The 14,408-nt window shown below is 34.8% G+C and overlaps 2 protein-coding genes across 8 annotated transcripts; one reads left to right on the top strand and one right to left on the bottom strand.

The window, feature by feature from the left end:
• Positions 1-1,638: 1,638 nt before the first annotated feature.
• Positions 1,639-5,935, bottom strand: LOC110708645. The gene is made up of 3 exons (XM_021886831.1): positions 3,904-5,935; positions 2,743-2,803; positions 1,639-1,871 (listed from the first exon to the last, which is right to left on the bottom strand). The coding sequence occupies exons 1-3, from the start codon at positions 3,961-3,963 to the stop codon at positions 1,651-1,653; spliced, it is 342 nt and encodes a 113-aa protein (XP_021742523.1). The 5' UTR covers positions 3,964-5,935; the 3' UTR covers positions 1,639-1,650.
• A 290-nt stretch (positions 5,936-6,225) lies between these two features.
• Positions 6,226-14,193, top strand: LOC110708644 (cyclin-H1-1-like). Of its 7 annotated transcripts, none has more exons than XM_021886829.1 (14): positions 6,226-6,568; positions 6,703-6,855; positions 7,682-7,754; positions 7,844-7,962; positions 8,050-8,123; positions 8,378-8,498; positions 9,268-9,336; positions 9,463-9,504; positions 10,292-10,369; positions 11,656-11,714; positions 11,822-11,906; positions 12,554-12,642; positions 12,743-12,828; positions 13,769-14,193. In XM_021886829.1, the coding sequence occupies exons 2-13, from the start codon at positions 6,745-6,747 to the stop codon at positions 12,825-12,827; spliced, it is 1,005 nt and encodes a 334-aa protein (XP_021742521.1). In that variant the 5' UTR covers positions 6,226-6,568; positions 6,703-6,744; the 3' UTR covers position 12,828; positions 13,769-14,193. The 7 variants fall into 7 exon arrangements, with proteins under 7 accessions (XP_021742521.1, XP_021742519.1, XP_021742522.1 ...); XM_021886827.1 differs by having other exon boundaries at positions 6,227-6,568; positions 12,743-12,823; XM_021886824.1 differs by having other exon boundaries at positions 6,231-6,568; positions 12,740-12,828.
• The last annotated feature ends 215 nt before the right edge of the window (positions 14,194-14,408 follow it).

Below are 14,408 nucleotides of genomic sequence, written 5' to 3'. Positions count from 1 at the left end.
TAACTATGCTTGGCTTTAGTGTGGTTAACTTTCACCTGAAAAATAGTTTGAGGTCCTTAAAAATTGTAAATGTCAAAGTCCTTCTTTTATGCTTAACTCACTTATACCTCAATCTAAGGGAGGCTATGACGTTTTAGGATTCTTAGGGTTACAAAATTTTATGAACCTGCTCATCAAGCTTTGGAGGGTGGTCGAAAGCAGACTGTTTGGGGGGTTTTTATGTTATAGTTTTCTATATGCATTGTATAAAAATAGCTCTGTTTGGTCTTTTTTTCTTAGGTTAAGTTTCATCATGCGATTGATGTTGACCTTTGTGGTATTCTCATACTCGTGAATGCATTCTCTGAGTTTTGTGAGTTCTGGTTACTACTGATAAGCTCATGGTTTCTACGCTTTAACTCTCTGTTTTTTTTTTTGGGAAAGAGTCAAATTGTATTATTCATCATTGCAGTATTTTGCTGTGTTGTTGCTCTTGCTATAACTGGATCCCTGCATCGTGTTGACAAGGACCTTCTTGGCTGGTGGTTGTGTGAGCGCCAAGTGAAATCAGGGCAACACTGATACCTGTGGTTGCTTTCCGGCATCTAGGCTGATAGCTTTAGGCAACACTGTTTCAGGGCTAGTCTTTCCTTGTTTCTTCCATTTTGGGGATGTACACTTAGCATCTACAATCCTGCGTTACGTTCCAAAGCTCTTAACGTTTTAGTGATAACCTCTTCTGTCAAACTCGTAAAGTTCTACTAAGCTCTTGTTACATTATACTCACTAGTTTTGCTTGTAATTAACTGATTCATATTTGTTCCTTTATGTTACTCTAAACTTATCAGCATTTTGTTATGCTAACCCCATCCCTACATAATATTCTATTAATACCTTAAATATATTATTTCGTATACAAAGTATATTGATATGAATATATGATAATGTATAAAGTTTTACTAACGAGCTCCTAAAAAATTGCCTCATAATAGTGTGTGTAAAATGTAAACGACCAGTCACATATACAGAGTAAGTCTGTATAGTCCAAAACAAGTTAAGCAAAAGTATCAGTATCAAGTTATCAACGCTGGGCTAGTGTCATAAAATCCTTGAGTAATTTGGAGTTCAGAAGTCAATTATATCTTAGACAAACATTGAAGTTCATTACTATCTTGCTTTAACATAAAAACTTGACATTTCGAGTGAGCTCACTCAGGTTGGGTCAATTTTGACAAAATCATCCTAAACCAATGAATGGTTTTCATGTTGTCGATGCACCATAAAGGGCCTATAATTTCATCAAAATAACCATGCTCCTGTCATTCATGTAAAAGAACATTCTGGTGAAGCGATTAACAGAAGGAAAGCAGCCGGAAATGCCAGAGGAACAGCACAGAGAACAAATCTGAAGCCTTCTTCTATACAGCCCTTTCATGGTCGGATGATTTAGGACTAAAAATTTCCCCCAATTCTATGCTTCCATCTATATTGGGTGTGTGCACGAACAATACTAATAAAGAGTATCTTACCTATTGTGCTTCATGATTCATCATGACCAACAAACTCGCTCACTAATCACACAATCAGCCCAAATATGCATCAATTATTAGTTGTTCAGAGAAAAAGAGGCCAAGAACACAAAAAAAGAAATTATGGATAACTGACAAAGAATCAAAGAATTATATCAATAAAAGCTTCTACAAAACCCCAACCATCCTCAGTATCGGGTCCAACCCAGTAGCCAGTTAATGTTTGGGGACAGTAACTTACATCAGAATAAAGGGGTGATAGAACAAATGAATCCCTAGATGGTACTCTAATCAGGTGCCCTGAGTACAGACTCTGTACAGCGGTGTGATTCCTGATGCAGGCAGAGGAGATGACTCTGAATGCTGCAAGCATAAGATATGATTTTAGAATAAAAATTCAGTTTAAAGTTTACAATCAACTCTAGCATAAGCAAGTTTGAAATGTACTATTGATTATATGAAACCATATTGAATGTATCAGCATTGTATAAGACATCCATGCTTGCAATATTTCTCTAGGGTAAAAAGAATTATATAAAGAGTAAAATAAGGTGAGTCCGTGAGAAGGATCAAAAATATAAGAAAGAAAGTGAAAGGGGTCAAAAACGAAAAATGTAGGTAAGAAAGGTCAAAAAGAAGAGAATACACGAATCCTAGTTGTTAAAAGTATAATCCATACCAAATTACCAAGCGGCCAAGATCATAAGTATAACATCAAAAATCAGTTTTTCATATACATGATGGTATATTAGTATCATTGTTTCTAGGCTTCATATTAGTCCTGCTCCAAACCCGACATCTTGTTATAAGACATGTGATTCCTAACATACATCAACAATCCATACCTAAACCATTGATCAATCTCATCAGAGTCAGGAGCTTCACGGGAATTGCTCAAGTGTTCTCATGTTGCCTTAGTTATGGGAACTTGGGAAGTCTCATGAAATAAATAATAAAAATGAGTTACAACCATAATGACACGGATAGTCAGCTAGAGGGGAGCAATATAGCAACTTTAAAGAACCAACAGTTTCATGCCACCAGCTCCATAATAAGCAAATTAAGATCATGATAAACATGACAAAACAGACATTTGAAAGTTGATATAAAAAGCAAAGGTGGATCAAGTCAAGTGCCTTAGCTTACATGCTCTATTACAGACCATAGACTTGAAACCATGTAAAGAAATTTGTAGTGAAAACAAAAAACCTTAATGGCACAAAATGAAACTTACATGCTCTTATAGACCATAGACTTGAAACTACACGGTGATCACTTGTTTTGGGCTGTAGCTCCTGAAGTGAATAAATTACTTAGTCAGTAAAACCAACACGGTAAAACCAATCATCAAGCCTAAAACAAATAAATAATACGAGTAGTAACAATGTAAAAGTTGCTAATAAATTTTGGTGCTTCTACAAGAGAACAATCCCTCCTCACCCTTACCCCCAGAGTAATCACATGAACAGCCAGATACCCTCACCAACTTCCCTGCATTAGCGGGGGAATGGGCTAAGCGCCATAGCTTCTTAAAAGAAGAAATAGGGAACTCTTGATATTAAAAATGTGGCATCATATATTGCATTTGGATACAAGGTAACGAATGAAGCCAATTAACAAAAGTTTTGAGACATGTGTATTTCAAGCAAACAACAACTAGTAAAGGACTAATGAACAAAGCTGATTAGCAAAAGAAATGAGATACTTCCTATTACTCTAAGCTGCGCCCAATAATCCCTCCAAAAGACTAAGGCCAATCTTACTCACTCGGAATCTTCGTTCCAACTCAAAGTTTCCATACTGCCCCGCCCTCGAAAATACACAATGTTACATACTCCGATTCACTTGGATACCATAGTAGAATGCAAATAGCTGCACAATTGACCTCTTGCAATCAACAACAACTATAATTGATTTCTTGATACCAACAATTATAATTGAATTAACTTCAACCCGCAAATCCGAGTCTCATCTAAACATTTACTTGTACATCAATAATTTCATACTCCCTCCGAGTTAATAATATATGTACATTCATTATTTTGATACATCCTACAAAAGTTGTCACGATTCCTAAAACAGTATGATGTATAGTTAAATTCCTTAAGAGTTACCTACCTACTTATAACTACATCTAATAACGGCCCAAATTTTACATATTCCCCAATTAATTTAAGGGTTTGAAACAATCCAACAATAACAAAATCTAATGTAATAATGTGCCTTACACTTCGAAATAAAATGAGAAATTGGACATTTAAATGAATAACATTATACAAGTAAGTTACAAAATACATCAATTAAATTCATCAAAAGAAAGCTTGTGAAATGTAAGATAAAATTAGCTCAAATTAAAATTTAATAAAAAGCGCAAAATTGAGAAAGAGAGTATTACCCTGAAATAATAAGAGACAATTGGAAAAGGAGAGAAATTAACTGCAATTAAACACGCCATTTTCTTCTCTCTCCAAATTCTTATGCTCTTTTCTGCTACTTTGAACTGCTTCAAGTTTTCTTTTGTTGCTTCATAATTTTTCCAGAGAATATTGATGAAATTTTAGTTCTTCATTCATAAAAGATACTTGGGCAAGTAATTCCGACTTTACTTGCCTGGGCCGATTTTGTTGCATTCTTACAATCTTACATATGCGATGGGAGGCCCAACCTCAATTGTGTTACGAAGTTTAAAGATGGCACTGGGTTGAACCGACCCGAGACACAACATGACTTGCTAGAAAAAAAAAAAAAAAAAAAAAAAGGTTTTTCTATATAGTGCCCCTGAAATTTGACTTTTTCAAGCTGTACCCACCCATTTTCAAAATTCTACGTTGTACCCTTAAGGTGCTTTTAGTGTCTAAGATGTAACCCTACCCTAATCCCTCCGTTATCTTAAGTTAACTTTCCGTTAACTTCAAAATAAATAATTAAAAAAAAAAAATACCAACCACCTCTCTCTCCTCCCTCACAAGTTCACAACTACCCACCAGCCACCACTACACCTCCAGCCGCACCGCCGCACTTTCGATAATCCAGCCGCACCGCCGCACTCCCACTGCCTCTCTCTCCTCGACCGCCCACTGCCTGCTGGAATACCAGCCACCCCAATCCCCTCCCGCACCGGAAAACCCACAACCTTACTCCAAACTGCTCCCTGCACTGCACCGCACCAAAACAGACCAGCCGCATGAACAAGCAAACGCCACCGACCAGTTTCTCCTCTCACCTCGGAATACCAACCACCCCAATCCCCTCCCGCACCACCGCAGCAGTCCCGCACCACTGCAACAATCAAACGACACCAAACCCTAACTTTTCCCCTAATTTGATTTTAATTGTTAAATCATCAATTTTGGTTCAATTAGATCGAGATTAAATACACAAAACTTGTTTTAATTGATTTTTCTAATGAAAATCTGCACGAATATAGTTTAATTGTTCAAGATTGTTCGAATTACACCCAAATTTTTTCGAAAAATGGTCGAAAATTTGGAAAGAGAACGAAGGAGGGAGGAGGATGATGCGGTGGAGGGTCGAGGAGAGAGGGGCGAGACACTATGGTGCGGTGGTGCAGCTGGAGGTGCGGTGGTGGTACTTGTGATGGAGGAGAGAGAGGTGTTTGGGTGTTTTTGGGTTTTTTTTAAAAAAAAAAATTATTTATTTTAAAGTTAACAGAGGGATTTGGGTAGGGTTACAGCGTAAACACCAGAGGTACCTTAGGGGTACATCGTAGAATTTTGAAAATGGGTGGGCACAGCTTGGAAAAGTCAATACCTTAGAGCCACTGTATAGAAAAACCCAAAAAAAAAAAAGAATAGCACACCATGGTATTGTTCGTGTTGGGGCGAGACCACATTTGTTTTGGAAAAACACGACAAGGCATAGCCTGACACATAACTTGTAGATCGGCCTTAGCTAGGGTTGGTACGAGGATTGACTTGCTCGCTTGGCATGTCCCATTACCATATGTACTTCTAGTTGCATTATTTTAACCATGCGTCGTTTTTTTAACCTTAAATATTTTTTTTTAATTTTATTTTAATATGGAGTATAAAAAAAATTATGCCTCATATATTCTAATCCAACAACAATTAAATCATTGATAACAAAGTTAATATGAGAATAGTGTAAAAAGTCCGTACAATGCAGCTGTTGTGAAACAAATGAGGTATGTTTGTTGTGAACTTAGACCATACCCATAGTTGGATGATCCGAAATGGACTTGACTTTGGGCCTATTCACGTTTACTGAAATGAACTGAATAGAGCTGAAATGAATATTTTATGAGATAAAGAAATTAGGAGCTTAACTGAATTGAATTGAAATTAAGTTGAATTGAACATGCCCTTAAATTGATTTGAGTGGAAATTAAGTACTTCCTTTGTTTTCTTTTTAGAAGCATACTTTAAGAATGTAAAAGATGTAAGCGGATCAATACATCAAAACAAAAAAAAATATATATAAATAAAATAAAATAAAAATAACTAGTAACTAGGAAGATAAAGTATTATGGAGTATTATTTTTAGAAACCTTTTAAGTGGTCATATTAGTGAAAAAAGTCTTTTTAAGTTAAAAGTTGTAAAAAGTGACCTTTTAAGGGCTTGTTCTCGTACGTTGAAATTCAGTTGAGTTCAGCTCAGTTCAGTTGAGCTCCTAATTTCCATCTCTTATAAAATATTCATTTCATTTCAGTTCAGTTCAATTCAGCTGAGTTCAGTCAATGAGAACAGACCCTAAGTGGTTTTGGGTTATGAGCTGGGACCTTTACTAAAAATCCGAGGAGCCAATATTGAAGTCCGACCATCTCCTTTAAAAAAAAAAACATCCTTACTTGTACGAAAATGTACTTTATTTTTGAGTCCAGAAAATTGATCAAATTAATATCCAATTTGAGGACAAAATTGAAAAAAAAAAAACATTACTCGTAATAATTTCACTTTGCATATCAAGAAATGCCCTTATTTGACATAATAGAAATCGGCCATTTCACTTTCAGTCTTTCACCATCTCTCTTTTTTCCTTCCGGCGTTCCCCTTGCGACATTTCCCGACGCTTTTTTCAAGTTCTTCTTCTTATTCTTCCTTAATTGGTTTTCTGCATTTCCCCTGTTTATTTGTTTTAGGGTTTTTTTTTTTTTTTTTTTTTTTCAATTACCTATTCAATTTTTTAAATTCACAATTGAGTTTTCTGTCACAGTTTCGTCGGAATTCAAAGCGCCGATTATAAAAAGTCGTAGTAATGGCGGATTTCCAAACGTCTACTCAAAGAGCAAAGTGGATTTTCACTCAACAAGAGTTGAATGACAAGTACATAGCTCATAATCAAAGAGCTATAGAATCATTAGAGAAGGTAAAGTTTTAATCTTTGGACTTTTTTTTTTTTTATCTTCTTTTTGTGTAATTGTTTGCATTATTGATAATTATTTGGTTTTCATGGACATTGGTTGTTGTAACAAATTGATGTAGCACGAACTATAGTGAATCGCCATGATTGTAGTTGTATTTGGCACTTCCGCTGTCTAGAATTAATAGTCGTGTTGATAGTGTGATTTGAACTAGTAACTAGTCTTTTGACCCGTGCAATGTTGTATCGATAGAAGTTGGCAAAGACGAATGAGAAATATAATTTGATTGATGAAAGTTACAAATTAAAGACTACCACATTCAGTGGCCTAGATTTTCCTAAGTTGGACTTAGTATTGACTGGTCATATTTTCAGAAAAGAAAGTTGCATTAACAATTAGCTTAGAAAATAGTCTATGCAAAATTACAGACAGAGATTCAAGGAAACAATTTAACAAGTTTTAGTGATTTTCATTACTAGTTTTCTTGGGGTTTTTTGCAAAAAACATGGCAGAAATTAGTAAGAACGACATATTTACCATTGCGTTAGGGTTTTTATATTCTAGGTGTAGATGTAGATGTGACAACTTAATTTAGATGGAGATACTAATTGGTGAAAAGTCATTGGTCATATGCGAGGAGTATTGGGTTGATGTTAAATTGTTAAGAGCATTACACGGCCTCGTTTCATTCATCTATGTTTGAAGTTGTAAGCTGCTTCTAACTGTGAAGAAATTGCAGTTCATGGAGATTCCTGCTCATTTTTACTAGATTTCATTATGTATTTATCTTATATAGCACTAATTGATGTACTAATGTTATGCATCATGAAGTATGGTACGACAAATTTGGCTATTGATGCTGATGGGTCTTTATCACATCCTAGAAGCCAAAAGGATACAGGTGGTAATGCTAATGCTTCTTTGAGTTTGGACCGCATCAATACTTGTTTTGTAAACTTCCATGATTGTGACTGCATTTTATGTTTCACTAAGGTGTTAAGCAGTCTCGTGCAAAACCACTTAGTGTGGAAGAAGAAAAGATGTTCCATGTGTATTATGAAACCAAGATTCAAGAAGTATGTGGAGCCTTCAAATTTCCTCATAAAATCCAGGTTTGCAGTTTTACTATGTGGATATCAAAATCTTTCTACCAAAGTGGAAATTCTCATTGTAATCATCTATGTTTTTTTTTTTCCAAGGCTACTGCACTTACATACTATAAGAGGTTTTATCTCTGCTGGTCAGTCATGGAGCATCATCCAAAATCTGTTATGTAAGTTATTGTATTATTGTTTCTATTAACTCGGTATTTGGCTAATATATACAAGTAGAATATTATCCTTCACCACTTATAATTACCTTGTACCTTCCCGCCCTTATTTTGGTTTTGATTTAGAATGTGTTGGAGATTACTAGGAACCAGTGGTAAGTATGTGAATGAGCACTGTCCTCTGCACTTTTCTAATTTAGAGATTTATATCTGCTTCAATAGAGAAATATTAAGTATTTTGGTATGCAAATATGTAGGTTAACATGTATATATTTAGCTTGTAAGATAGAGGAGAACCATGTCTCTGCTGAGGAGCTTGGCAAGGGTATCCAGCAGGATCACCGGATGATTCTAGATAATGAGTTGCTAGTCCTTCAGGTACAATAAGTTGCTCTTTCAATGATCTCTCGCTTCCCATGTACTCTTGCATATTTTCTGTAGATATGAATTGTATTGGTGCCCCTATACCTTGACCATACTTCACTTTGTGATTTCAGTCTCAGAGAGTCATATTTTACTACTCTTTTCGATCACAGTGAATGGAGATATCCTGAATGAAACTTACACCACTCCGGCACTCCCCACAAAATCCTGTCTCTCCTTCTCCTTCATTAGCGTACCTTCTTTCTCTGTTTACTATTCCATCTCCACTAAAACTAAGATTCTTAGAATATATGTCAAATACTGAGATAATCTGTACTAAAACTAAGATATGTCAAATTGGCCCATAAAAAAAGAAAAAAAAAAAAAGGTATTCGGGGCCCTGCTAAGAAATCACGGTCTTTGCAAGGAATTGGGTCAGTCTGCAGTAATTTCCCCCCATTGTCACGAGCCACAGTGGTCTTCTTTTGTTGTACCAGTAGAATTTTCATGATAGTGTCTGCCTGTGTGGTGGGGCTAGCCATGGGATATGATTTGTGGGAGTGGGGGCGAACTTGAGAGTTTTGTTTAATATATTTAAACTCGAAAAACTCTTACTCAAAATTGCTAACTAAATTACATGTCATCTCATATTTGAAAGGACACAGTAAATAGTCAATTGGGCAATTGGTGAGGTATATCCAAAGCATAGGGAAATGCAAAATTTGATATCCCCTATAATATCCTTTATTTTTTACTTGACATTTATAATTATGTAATTTTTCAGAGTCTGGGATTTGATCTAATTGTATATACACCATATCGATCAATTGAAGGTTTTATCAATGATATGGAGGTATGGTAAATCCCAATCTATTTGTTATAGTATATCCTCAATTTGCATATGCTCCTGTAAAATTTCTGGTTTTCCACTTTCATTGAGCATTAATGACCTATTGGTCTGTTAACTATGATTTTCTAGGACTTCTGCTATGCGACAAATGGTGAAGTTGACATGTTGCAGGTATACATCATTATTATTTTGGGACACATTATTCTTTTGTTTCCTTTTTAGCTTTTTATGGACATAGAATGAAATGTGTCTTGCAATATATCTTTCTGTGGCTGTCATGCTTTTAACATGACAGACTGGATCATAGTGGTTTGATGTGGTATTTTGCAACTGATCCTTTTGGTATCGATATTTTCTGAATGGTTTAACTGTATACCTCCTTTATTTAAGAATAGATCATAATGTTTGATGTGGTGCTTTGCGCCCGTACGCATATAAATTGATGTTATCTCAATGGATTAAAAGGATTAATTTCACTTCTCAAAAGTGAATCATATTGTTGATTGTTTGGAAAGGTTGATGTGATAGAGGAAACACAACTTTCAACTAATGATAATAGCCATGGAGGAGATGATTATGATGTACTTGAAAATTGATTTTCCATTTTACTTTCGCTCGCAGTGTGTTTTAGGATGATATACTGTTTGTAACTTTTCAAGAAAGCCAATAAACCCTTAATTCATGTTAGGTAATAAAAGCGGTGCATTTGTACTCATATAGCTAATAGGATCCCTAAAGAATGCTGTAGCTAAACCTCTTTAGTGATTGGTTGCTGCCATTATTTATAAGATCCAATCTTGAGACTGTATGATATTTATTTATATGGTGATATCTGTATCATTATATGTGTTATTTCTGTTGCTTCATATATTCTTGTTTTAATTTTTTTTTTCTTGTATATTTAATCTTGATAGCGGTGTTGCTTATTCACTATTTTGGTATCTTACTATCTTTCCAGGAGTTAAATCAGAGAGCGGTCTTTGAAGCTGATAAAGCAATGCTTACAGATGCACCACTTTTATTTCCTCCAGGCCAGGTATTCTTTATCTGAAAAGATTTAAAGGTTGGATGAGAGTACTCATGCTGAGGCTTGCCTAGGTCTTTTAGGAGGGCATCATGAACTTTATGGTAATGCTTTCACTGTGGATGTTGCTGAGAAATGTCACTTGTTAATGGTGATAATAATAAACCCCCAAACCTACCCCATCCCAAACTTCATCCCTCCACAGTATAACTAATAAATCTCAAAATAATTCTAAAATAGTATGTGTACATTGATTAAATTTTGAGTTTTTGGAGCAAAGATTACACAGTTAACAAGCATTTTGCCCCATGGTCGTTTTTGTTATGAGTAATTTTGCCTTAAGTTAATCAAAGGCAGCAGCAGAAGGCAGTGAGCTCCACAGCCTGCAATGTTCAAAATCATTCTATCTTTCCTTTTCACTTTTTATTTACTTGAAGAGAAAATGTGGATAAGCTTTATTGAGAAGGATATATGTGACTAACTATTAAATTTCCTCAAAACAAGATTTGGAATTGCGTTTTATGGTGCTAGATTTGATGCTTTGCCCATGTTGATTCAAAAGAGATTTGCAAGCAGTCATTTAGCTCTGACATTTTATGGCTCTAAAGATACAGCAATCAAACTTGAAAATCCATTACATCATTGTAAAACCTAGGATCAATGATAGTTTATATCTTCAGGCTTTTAGCTCTGTACATGAAACCCTCTAATAATTCATTTGTTAACTCTGCTTTGTACACTTCAATGTTGAATTTGACCATTGATTACAGATCTTCCTTTAGTTCCTTGAGCAGAATGTTAAACATTAATCTATTTTCCTTTCTTACTCATTGTCTCTAATCTCTGCTAATTTTTTCCATGACACTTTCCTAATTGTTCCTTCCATTTCATGTAATCATGTCAATATGTTAATGCTAAAGAGAGCTTGATGTCTTGAATTTTTATGCTTATGACATTGGTCCATAAAGGAGAGATGGGTTGAGTGCTACAGTGGCGAGGGTAGTCAACAATGAACTTTATCAAACCCGGTGGGTTTATCTGGATTATGGTACATTTTCCGCCCCAAGTTCACCCGTATCACTTGGTTCAACCAGGACTCCCTTAAAAAAGGCTCAAGAAATGTTGAACGATGGACAGTGAAGGAAAGAATATTTGTAGCTCATAGGAGTTCATGTTATAGTTTGCAGTGGTCTCACTATAAATGTATGATTAGGATTGTGTGTTCACGTGTTTTTCTCTAGTCTTCTTTCAATATTACCTGTCTGACTTTTGATTTTGCATACAATGTTTCTTTGCAGTTGGCATTGGCTGTACTCCGTAGGGCAAATTCTGAGCTCTTAGTTCTAGATTTTGACAGGTATTAGACTGCTTATGTTTTCTAAATATAACGCTGAATATTTTGCTGCTTGGTTTATTTGACTTTTCATTGATTGTAACTAGCTAAGAAATACACTTATTATGCAGATATCTTAATAGCATTCTCTCACGCCAACAATCTGAACACTCTATTTCAGAGTTGGACCAAGGCCTCAATGCTATAGAATATCTGGTACTTCTAATAATTCACTTGAGATTCTGATATTTTAATATAACAGTCTGTCCATCAAATTTTTGGTTGATTGTTATTGACATTGTACTCTTTGCAACGCTGTATATCTTGATAATGCATCGTGATTGATAACATTGATGAAACCTTATTTTGATTAGTCAAATGTTCTATATGTAATGCTATGGACAATTGAGAGGCATAGTATGTGTCAAACACTAGTCAGAGCATGAGAGATTTTAGGAGAAACATGTAACGAACCAACATAATATAGATGATTCTAAGAGATGAATGTAATGATTATGACTGATAAAACTTATGAACTGGAACATTGGAGCAGAAATTGGTCACAATCTGTTAGTATGTCAATTAACTGTATATTGTTAATCAAAACTTAGTGTCACAATTTTTATATCTTGTCAAAGCTAGTTATATTTCTTGATTTTCTTCTTTGGGAAATATTCTGATCATTGTCAATTATTTTTTTGTGGATGCACCTGCTAGTGGCTAGTCTGTTACAAGTGCATTTATTTTCTTAATGTTCAAAATGTTTGCTTTCCATTGCATGACTTATTATTAGCAGTATAACTTGTGTTGACAAATAATGATAATGAGCACCTTTCTTTTTCTCCATCCACAAAACAATGCAGATAAAGACAATTAAAGTGGGTGATAATGATGAGATGAAACGCGTTGCTAAGAAGCTGAAATTATGTCAAGATTCTGGATCTCGTGACGAGTAACTTGTGCTCCTTCTATTGTCAATTTGAATTTCAATTTCCATCGCGTTTCAAGCCTCTTTTTCTATATCTAATACTGATGAATTGTGGTTTCAGCAGTAAGAAGAGAGAGAAGAAGTCAAAGCACAAGTCTAAAAGAAATCCACAAGAAATGCAAACGACACAATCTGCTGCTGCAGAGTAAGGTCCTGTTGATGTGTATTTTAAATGAATAATTAGTTTTTAAGCCTGGGCGATGCCCTGGGGCAATATATCTCTTAAATGTTTAACTATTAATATTTTACTTTAAGAAGATAACATCATTTATTGAATAGTTTAGTGGATAAAACTTTAATGTATAAACTTGAGATCACAAGATCAAATCTTGTATTAAGCACATTGCATATTTTTAATTGTATATGTATGACTGGAATAAATCACCTAAAGGGAGGGTGACACCTGGCGTGTTTAACCAGTTAGTGAAAGTAAAGTATTACCTTTAAAATACTCGAAAATATATCAAGCATAAATCTCTAGGCTTTTACTTATTCATAACAATGCTGTCTAACTTCTAATGAACTAAGATAGCCCAATAATCGACACTTATAGCTTGGAATATAGACCCAAAACACCTAAAATAAGTCTAAATAATAAAGATAGTTATAAAAGATCACTTGTAAAACCCCTAATTTTAGAGTAAGGTAATACCAATAGAGTTTAACTGTAAATCTGTAATGTTAGTTGGAAGGAGTCTGGATTCACATAGCCTGTGTGTGTTGTGTAAGGTTTCAGCCTTTTCGTCAGACTTGTAATATTTATTGATACAATCTTTTGTGATGCGTCATGTGTGTGCAATTTGCTATAGTATGTGAAGTTGTTTACGCTCAAGTTATCTGAAATATGCTGTAATATGCACGAAATTTGTTTGAGGGCGTAAGGGAAGTAATGCTCAAATTTTCTTACCTATACTTCTACAGTAGGAAATGTGAGGTTATTGTGAGTTTGAGATGCAGTACTAAATTAGAAGGGAATCTCACCCTTTTGTTTCGAATTCTAGGTTAATCTTGATATATAAATAGGTATGAGTACATGTTATGAATATGATGTAGCTAAGCAGCTGATGTGCTTACTGGGTTGTATATGCAGGTGATATGTATTGCAGTGAACTCTTTTTGGCTGTATGACGCAATAATTGATCGGTTGTGTGATACGAGTACACTTGCAATCTATCTAGGCCTATAAACTATGGCCTCACCAGTTTACATTAGTTCATCCTGTCATTGAAATCAACAGCTTTACCTGAGGTGATGCCGCTTGCTGTTTGTTGGTGGAGCGAAGCAGTACAAGGAGCTATTGAACTGGTGTAATCCGTAGTACCATCACAACCTTTTACTGCCCTTCTCATCAGAAAAACATATTTTGTCGTCCATTTATTCCTATTCCTACCAAACAGAGATTCTATATTAACTTGTATGAGGAATTTACAAGCTTGTAAAATGAAGCCCTTCTCATCAGTCATTTATATGTATTGCAACATTTTAAACTCTTGTTATATACTGTATTTTTAGGTGGATTACAAGTTTACAACCGTTATGAAAATAACAAGTTCAGACAGAAGTTCCTACCAAAAAATAAAAATTCATTTAATTCAAATAAAATAAGTGCAAACAAAAGAAGTTCATGCAAACTAAGTTTATAAAAGTCAAATAAAATAGGAAATTTTGTCAAAAATCACCTACTAAAAATATATTTTTTTTTTAATGAAAAATCACCCATAATAAAAAAA

Source organism: Chenopodium quinoa, unplaced genomic scaffold, assembly GCF_001683475.1.
Source record: "Chenopodium quinoa cultivar QQ74 unplaced genomic scaffold, ASM168347v1, whole genome shotgun sequence".
NCBI lineage: Eukaryota > Viridiplantae > Streptophyta > Magnoliopsida > Caryophyllales > Amaranthaceae > Chenopodium > Chenopodium quinoa.
This window is presented reverse-complemented; position numbering and strand designations above follow the sequence as displayed.

Coding starts and splice junctions, on each gene's coding strand:
- LOC110708645 (XM_021886831.1), bottom strand. CDS start 3,963: ATGGCGTGTTTAATTGCAGTTAATTTCTCTCCTTTTCCAATTGTCTCT. Junction 2,804..3,903: donor TTGTCTCTTATTATTTCAGG/GTAATACTCTCT, acceptor TATTCACTTCAG/GAGCTACAGCCCAAAACAAG. Junction 1,872..2,742: donor TCTATGGTCTATAAGAGCAT/GTAAGTTTCATT, acceptor TTATGCTTGCAG/CATTCAGAGTCATCTCCTCT.
- LOC110708644 (XM_021886824.1), top strand. CDS start 6,745: ATGGCGGATTTCCAAACGTCTACTCAAAGAGCAAAGTGGATTTTCACT. Junction 6,856..7,681: donor CTATAGAATCATTAGAGAAG/GTAAAGTTTTAA, acceptor TGCATCATGAAG/TATGGTACGACAAATTTGGC. Junction 7,963..8,049: donor AATTTCCTCATAAAATCCAG/GTTTGCAGTTTT, acceptor TTTTTTTCCAAG/GCTACTGCACTTACATACTA.